Source organism: Protopterus annectens, chromosome 7.part0 (assembly GCF_019279795.1).
Source record: "Protopterus annectens isolate FY-2018-M chromosome 7.part0, PAN1.0, whole genome shotgun sequence".
Classification (NCBI taxonomy): Eukaryota; Metazoa; Chordata; order Ceratodontiformes; family Protopteridae; genus Protopterus; species Protopterus annectens.
The window spans coordinates 486,860,693-486,869,907 of NC_056739.1; the positions used below are offsets into that span (position 1 = coordinate 486,860,693).

The 9,215-nt window shown below is 35.8% G+C and overlaps 1 protein-coding gene across 1 annotated transcript in view; it reads right to left on the bottom strand.

The window, feature by feature from the left end:
• SLC25A11 (solute carrier family 25 member 11) overlaps positions 1 to 9,215 on the bottom strand; it is a 280,651-nt gene that overhangs the window by 185,510 nt on the left and 85,926 nt on the right. The window contains exon 2 of the mRNA XM_044077086.1: positions 2,133 to 2,285. Within this exon, the coding sequence (XP_043933021.1) occupies positions 2,133 to 2,285 (153 nt within the window). The remainder of the gene's footprint in view (positions 1 to 2,132; positions 2,286 to 9,215) is intronic.

Below are 9,215 nucleotides of genomic sequence, written 5' to 3' on the forward strand. Positions count from 1 at the left end.
CAGTAGTTCAGTATATTGAGAACATTATAAGGCAACATTGGAACTTGATAACAATGGACGACAACTTAGCTCAGGTTTTAGGTACCCATCCTAAATTTGTTTACAAGACAGGTTTCAACCTTAAAAGGATTTTGGAATCTAAAACACATGAAACAAAGGTGACGACAAAAGGAACCAGCAAATGTGGAGCATGTAATCAGTGTAGTACTGTCAATGAAATAGCGGGTTTTAAATTGGATAATTTCAATAAGACATATGTACGATGTAGGGCAGGTAATTGCAATACTAAATACGTTGTCTATATAGCAACATGTGCCACATGTTCAGCATTTTACACAGGAAAAACAGAGAGACAGCTGAGACGACGTATTTATGACCATCTTTATTGTATTAGGACCAAAGATAAGAAGAATGTCCTTTATAGACATGTATTAAAAAGTGGGGACACGCATCATTTTAAATTTGCTATTATAGATCAGGTTGGAATTACAGCACATGGTGGGAATGTTAAAGCCCTATTAGCTATGAAAGAGAGCAAATGGCAGATTCTTACTGATGCCACCAGGCTCCCAGGTATTAATGACTATATAAGCATCAAACCATTTTTGTGTTTGGCTTAGTTCCTTTTGCTTAATAGGTGGTTAATATTCAACCCCCATGATTTTTTAGGGTTCATTATGGTTATTTTATTAATAATGAGATGTATTATTTATATGTGATCATATTATATATTTTATTCATATTTTAATACAATATATATGTATGGATGTTTTTATAAATCTTTCTGTACAAAAGTATTTGTTGTACGTATTTGTAGCAACAATAGGGACAGTTTAAGTCAAGTATTTTCATTTTTATTATCATTCATATGAATGAATTAAATGGATATACCTTTAAAGTTTTAAATGGGAATGTTGTTTGGCATCTAAAAGTATATTTAATTGATGCAGAACCACCTGTGGTAGTTCTGATGAAGTCTGCAATAGTCAGATGAAAGCGCTTAACTGTATGAACTGCATGTGTTGGTGGAGTTTATTTATTATTTCCTTTATTTCTGGCTCACAATAAATTGTTTTTACTGTCCAAGCCGAGGAGTTATTGTGCATTGCCATCCAGTACCAGAACAATTTGTGGATGTTACGTTGTTGCTGTGTTGGTTTACTACAGTGGAGAAAAGGGCAAAGTTGTGTAGTTGGCCAACTAAGTCTTTGCTCTGTAAGTATTTAGCGAATCGTGGAAGTGAATTTCACTGAATACGGGTAGACGATGTAGCTTTCGGTGGAAAGGTTTTTCGGAAAACTGATATAGACCTGCAAATTTTTACTGGTCCTTCCATCTCTTCTTTGAGCTTAGATCTAGTCTCTCAAGGTAGGTTGTTAAAACTCTTAGCCTAAACTGCTTTGCAATGCTTGCCAATAATTTTCAGGGCTTTCAGTTAATAGTCATGCATAATCTATTAAATGGCTTGTTTTGAAATGGGCCTAATAAATGTTATAGCTAAAAAACACAACAAAAAAATGCATCACTACAAAATGAAAAACCTAAAACACATTTTCACATAGAATATGCTAAACACTATTAAGAAACAGGATAAACTGTCAAGTCTAATAACAGCCTATACTTTTTCATGTTGTTAGTATGTTGTACTATAGTATGCGCATACACCTCAGTTGTCCAGAATTTTGCAGAACACCCTTTTTTTGCCCACTCATAAACATTTTGATTTTCTGGTAAATCACTGAGAATTACTTTGACCAGAATTCTCAAGCAAATCCGTTAAGAAAGGTGTGTGTGTGTGTGTGTGTGTGTGTGTGTGTGTGTGTGTGTGTGTGTGTTACATGACATATCCTCAAGCTATTTTTCATATTGGTGTCTTTGTTATGCCTACTATTTGCTGTGGTTACTGTCGCTTTCTTTTTTCTAGCAAAAATAAAACCACAAGTAAGCCTTAATAGCCATGGAAGGATCCTGGGCACTATTGACAAAATCCTCAGCACTGAAAATACAAGACAGAGAAACAGTTTGTTCCCTAATATAGTCACTAACAGATTACTCAGAAATTTATTAAGATGGTGCTACCACACACACACACACACACACACACACATATATATATATATATATATACGTACCCAGTGTAAATACCACGTACCCCTTCCTTCCTGAGAATGCTGCCCACAGCATGGAAGCTGGTCTTGTACTCCTTTGTTCTGGCCCCTTCCCCACTAAGCTGCATCCGATTCTTCACCAGATCCAACGGCTGCACAAATACAGTTGCCCCCATCCTGGGATATAAGCAGTGACAAAAAGAGGAAGAGAAAAAAGTGAATACAAACAAGTGAAATTTTTTCATGCAATTTCTATTTTCTTCCCCTTTCAGCTGTTACCATGGTATTTATGTTCTTGAAAAGATGGTAGTGTTAGCAAGTAACCCTTTCACTGTTGTCTTACAAATAAATCTTTGCTGAAAAGTTCAGAAGAAAATGTTACAATATAGTGTAAGTCATACAGTAGCACAAAAGATCAGCAGACTTAAACAGGCTATGAAGAGATTTTACAGCTCAACGGTCAGATCCCACAACCACCACTTGCATACACTGCAACTAAGAAGCAAGCCGTTTGATAAGACTACAGCTCCCAGGTCACTTCCTGAAAAACACTCTTGCCACTAGTGGAATTTAAGATTTCACAAATTCGTGTTTCAATTTTCAATTTCCCCTTTCATAGATAAATAAAAATGTATATCTTACCAGTGCTATCTGGGTGACAGTGGGTGCTGCAAAAATAGTACCACTGGGCTCAGTGATGGGACACCTCTTACTCTTAGTATTTATTAATTGGGAGACTGTTTGGTAGACAAATATTAAAATCCCCAATGCAATAAATAAACAATTACTCCACATATGGAACTGGTTCACTTCTACTAATCTAATTACTAACTCAGAGAATACTCAAACTAGTTCATCCTCTAAACATTATGGACCCATAGGGAATATCTATACCCTCCGCTAAACTACAAAGGTATTGAGGGAATACGTTAGACAAGTTATTAGTCAGCTAAACACAAACAACAAGCTGATAAAGTTTTAAAATAACTGAAAGCATTCTACAGACATTTATTTACTGTTGAAGCTTGAACATCAAAAGCCAACAAATGTCCTCATTCCTTGAGTCAGATTCATTAACAGCTACACTAAGTGATGCTATCATGTTGGTGAGACTGCAAACTATTTGCTAATCATTAAATGTCTCTAAATGTAGTGTAGAGACAAAACAAAGGGAGACAGCAGAATATACTAATGAAAGCATAAAGAGCACAATCACATGCTAATTAACCAATCCAACATGGTAGAGCTATCCAGGAAGCTATACAGCAATCGTGTACACAGTGCTCACTTGTCTCTGACCTTCAAAACCCTTTGGAATACAAGCACGATTACACGTAGAAAGAATTATTAGGGGCTGCTGTTGCTATTACTGTGCTATATGTTCAACAGAATTTAAATCAAGGTGCTGGTGCTGCTACTACTAAACCTCAGGCAAGAAGGATGTTCTTCCCCATCTAACTTATCATTGACCACATGACACAGAAAATATTACAGCAAAACCAGGCAGACATGGAAACAGTACAGTAACTATGCAATCTATTCCACCCTGATCTAAGGGTCAATTTAAGAGTGGAACCTGTTTGAGGAAAAAAAAAAGTAAACAGTTTAGTTCCAAGTGCAAACAGTTAAATGTCCTTAAGATGACACACATGTCCTGTGTACAGTAAAGTTAGTAATACTGTATGACTGTCTGCAACATACACTTAGGACTTTGCACAATAATTTGCATCAAACATTTTATTTTCACACACACACACACACACACACACACACACACACACACACATAGAACTACATTAAAAATGCACAAAGGTCAATGCACAGTCATCCATCATTGGCACAGGATGATGGTGAGTGGGGGCAGGGAAGGGGAAATACATGACGGCAAGCCTAACATGAAAGAGATGAGTGCGAATTACTGAACTGTTTGTCTATTTGAAAGTTTTGCAACATACCCACTAGTCTATCATCCATGTCAGAACCAATAATAATGTACAAAATAGGCAAAAACATAAAACTTCATATTGTCGCCTCACAGTTAGACGTTGCCCGTCCGATCCTCAGTTAGAGCGTCTTCTGTGTGGCGACATGCGTGAACGGGCGTTCCTTCGTGGAAGGTTGTGCGTTAGGCCCGGCAAGCCAGCACGTAAAACTCTACTGCCAATCATTAGCGGACTGGAGTACCGCTGTGGCGACCCCTAACCGGGAAAAGCCGAAAGACACAAACAATTAGTGCACACTTGAGTAAACACAGCCCCCTTCCAAAAAAAAAAAAATGAATAAATAAAAAAATAAAGGAAATGAAAAGAAAGTATACAGGTCATGTTAAGGAGGACAACAGCTGTGTAACGGAGTAGTAGACTGCAGCCTTAACCAAAGCAATGCATAATTTTCCAGTACAAGTGGGTAAAAGTGTTCTTGGATATCTACTCGTGTGAAGGGTGGTCAGTTATATATCATGGGCTTACCACATCTGTGGGCTACAAATGTCAAACTTCTGACCATGCTAGAAAGTGATACAACACTAACTCTTCAGCAATAACTTGCCTGATAGGGCATACAAAATGTTCCATAATGTCATGTTACGTTTTTCACAAACTTCTGTAATGTAACAAATAATGGTTATACATGCTTATGCCACCAAAAAGGGTATATTTTGAAATACAATTCATCACCAAATTTGAAATACAGCATTTTGTATTAAAAAAAAAAACAAAAAAAAAAAAAAAACTTCCCTTTGCATCCTGTAAACTGTGACACGCAAGCAATTAGCAGCATTTAGCTCTCTGGATCACCCCTATCACAATACCTCATTTCCTTGCCTAGACAATTACTTTAACATAGTGCAGATTCAGTCATGTGAGCACTGTGAATATGAAAATGAGGTGCGAAATCATTGGCATTCATGAATTCCAAAATCTGCACTAAGTGCTGGGAATGTAAACATTGTGCAAGGAACAACACAATAGCATGTACACATCCTAACTTTATAAGGAGAAGAAATGAGAAGTGTTACCCGCTAAATTCTTTCAAGTGTGAATGATTACTCTGACAGCAGCATTAACCAGGGTATGCCAGGGAGAAGGTATTGACAAAAAATGATGCGACTATCTTTGACTAAGTTAGGAGAGGAACATTCTTAATATTGCTTACGACAATAGTTTCTGCCTCTAAATAAAACTGTCTGAGATTCTAAGAAAGTAGTTTAATCATTGAAACATACATCAAGAGCAAAACAAAGCACATAGTTGTCTTGTTAGAAAAACACAGTTCTTTGAATGACGTTCACAAAACAAAGAGAAGCAAAAAAGTGCAGTGTTCAAATGTTTTATTTTATATTGCGTGAGGAAAGACCATCAGTCCTGCTGCCAGTATCACAGCCAACCATACATCTAGTTGCAAATTACACATGACAAAGCTCAGGAATTTATTTTATTGCTCCTGTAATATCAATTGATACTATGTTACATATTCAGTATATGTAAACTCTTTTTTATCTTCACAGTATATGTGTGCGGCAAATGGTGATAAAAATCTAAACAGAGTCTTGAGAATACCCTGGTGTGCTGGGGTTCTACTCCAGACATGGCTGTGTCTGTGTGAATTATAATGAAGTTCAATGAGCAAATGTTTGTGTGGAAACACAACCAAGTTGGAGGAAATATCAAAAGTATACATTTTTAACTACTTTTTTTCATAATGTTTCCTCTATTTCTGTATCTTCTTTTTTTTCCACCATCTCTACCTCATTTGTGTGCCATTTAGCATTGCGCACTCTGAACTGGCAGCTGTTCCCAGCATTGAACTACAGATCCAATGTGGTCTACTTTCGTCCAGTTCAACTATGGGTTGCCCGATCCAAAGGAATCGGATGTCAGAACAGATTCTGAAGCTCTTCAGTTCCAGAGCTGCGAATCCTCCCCTAACCATTTCCTGAACTCCACCTCAGTACCTCGAATCTCATTTGCCACTTAAAGAATTCAGCTCTGTTTATGAGGGCTCAAAACTGATAAATTATTTTTGATGTAATACTTGTTAATTTTACTGTTAGCATTCCTCCTCCCCTACCAAGAGAACATTTTTCTCTCTAATTAGTGTGGCAGGTTTAGAGTTTGTTATATTTAAATTTAGCTAATTAGGTTAGTTATATAAAGTTTCATATTTTTCATTTTACATTACATAGTCTTTAGTGTGCTTCCAAGTATTTGCTAGTTAGGTGGATTTATATATCTAGCTGTTAGGATAGAAGTTTTTTTTTTTTTTATAGGGATTCATTACTTCTAAACTTGTGTGTGTTTTATTCCCTAGTTTTAGGAATAGCAATGGCTGACGGACAAGGTTTCAAGAAATGCACTGTGTGTGGTCACAAGCTCCTCCCCAGGATCCACACTCCCTCTGTGTTTATTGTTTAGGTGCTGCCCATCTTGATACAGTGTCAGGCCTGCTCTTCAGACTAGAAGGGGGAACTGATTGCAAAAGATCTCCTTTTCCATCAGACAGAGAGTCAGTCTTACCTTCTACTTCCTACACTGCCTCCTCTCCAACAAGCAAGGAGAGTGTGTGATTTTGGATGTACATCCCGAAGGAGAATAACAGCATCCATACAGAATATTATATTCATAAAGTAGCAGAAAGTATTCTAAGAACAAAGCCAACATGAATGGGCAAATTAGATTTTGCTGATGGAGATGACTGCAAGTAGGGGTATAGAGAATAGGGAAGATGGGCCTGGAATTTACTTGAAAAAACTGGCAAAGGAACCACTGTGATAACTAGAGAGGGAAAAGGTAATAGAACAGGATGAGGCTAAGAAGACAGACTGCAGGCTAGAGACTGCCGTCCCCTACCAGGGATTGACATCAGAGTAGGGGCATAAAGAAAGGGATAGGGGAATCCTAAGTGAAATACCTGCTCTGGTAGAGTTTTTAGTTGAACTTACAACAGAACCTACTGTTAAAAAGGGATAACTTATACAGCAATATAAAACACTGCATGTTAAATATAAGACTTGATCAGAGGAGGTGAGAAAAGATTGGGAAGAGAGACTGGATAAGCAATTCAGAAGAAAACAATAGGAAGACATAAGTATGGCTACCAAATATGCAACAAAGTCTATAAGATTTAGGATTTTTGCTTGAAAGCATTTGCATAGGTATTTTCATAGCCTAAGCAGACTCCAAAGAATTTTTCCTTAGGTAGATGGCAAATGTTGGAAGTGTGGTGGAGGAGAAAGCGGTAACAGAGAACATTGGTTTTGGGAGTGCAATGAGTTGTCAGATTTTAAATTCCTTACACAGTACTCCATCAAAAATATCCGGTAAGGAGGGAGTGGCCAAGATGGCCGATTGATAGTAGCAGCTGGTGAAAGCTCTGTGGCTGAAAACTTTTCTAACAGAAAATATAATTAAAAAAAACTAAAATTTGGAGATACTAGCTAGCCAATATTATTCGTTAATAGTCAGAGAAAAAATTTACACATTCAAGTTCTTCCAAAAGCTGTAATTTTTCTGTCAGAATTTCAAATGCTTGATTAAGAAAGAAGAGACTTCAACATGAGCCACTCAAGAAACTGTACTCAGGATCCTGGTCTTAAAAAAAGGCATACAGTCACTAATATCTGGTATGCAAGATGTATTACTTAAAACAGACAAACTGGATATCAAACCAGAAAGTTTCAAAGAAGAGACCAGAAAGAAGATGTAACATTTAGAAACACAGTGAGCTGAATTCCTGGAAAACTGCTTCTAAAATTAAAAAGCCTAAAACAAATTACTTAATTCTCTGATTACATGCCTTATTTTCTGAAACAATAGATTTGCCCTTTTAAGTAAAAGGTCTGTACTGGACTTTAAGCTTCAAAACATATGCAAGCACGTATTTATATTTTAAGCTAAAACATTTTTCATGATGAACAATATAAATGGTTAGTCTTACTGTTTTAATACAAGTACAATGAAAGACTTGATGTATTTCGTTTAACTAAACTTATACTTCTAAATGTTAAACAAATACTTCTTGACAGGGAATGCCATTAAAATATACAAAATAGAATTGGTAACTATAAGACTACGTAAGTTAGGAAATGTATTTTATTTGTTCAACTTTGCTTAGCATGTGCATTGCTAGATTAACTAAATATCAGATCTAAGTAAAATGCTAAGTGTTAAAGTGCTGATTTTGTTTTCTTTGTTCCTGTCTAACACAGGTCATTTATGAAGTAAATGACACTTAAGAGAGAGCTTGGAAACTAAAATAACGTTCCATTTCTGTCAGAATGCTGAAGTCTTCCACCTTGAGCTGTTCTAAAGAAAATCTAAGTCAAAGTTCATCACTGATATCTGTGGTACTTTCTTTTTCTTTCTTTTTTCAAAAAAAAAAATATATCTATATATATATATATATATATATATATATATGAGAAATCTATTCACAATAAGATGTTAACATATAATTTGCTTACATTTTGCTTACTAGTTTATGCTGTAGTGTTATTAACTCTAAACTATACATGTTAACTGTACATATTATTTGAATGAAGTAAAGCTAGAGGTTTGCTACTCACTGAAACAGCTTAAAAGAATTAAGATGAATGAGAAACTTGCCAAAGAAATTAGCAGATGTTGTGTGATGTGAGTTGTCATTTTCACATGCTGTAATCAAATTTTGATGCAAGTATGTGAAGCTTAGATCGAAGAAGCAGTTCACAATGGCTAAAATCACACATTCAAATTAAACAAGTAGGAATTATTTTACACAGTCAAGATTGCTTGCAATACTAGAATTAATAAGAACAGTAAACATCTTATGAATAATGCAAATGCACAAGGAGTGAAATATTTACATGGGAAATTAATAAAAGAGGAGTATCAGTAAGTCAAGAAATATGCACACATACTATAATCTTTAACAGAGAGCTGGTGATTAAACAGTTTGCTGATGGCAGATTTTAGAAATACAATATATATAGAATAGTATAGAATACTAGAAGGGAAGATAGAAAAATATACTTAATAAGAAACTGCTTTTAAGAAAGATGTCTATTATACATAGCTGCATATGGCAGAATGTGAATGTCCAAGCTCTCATATCATTTATTTTCTGAAAGAT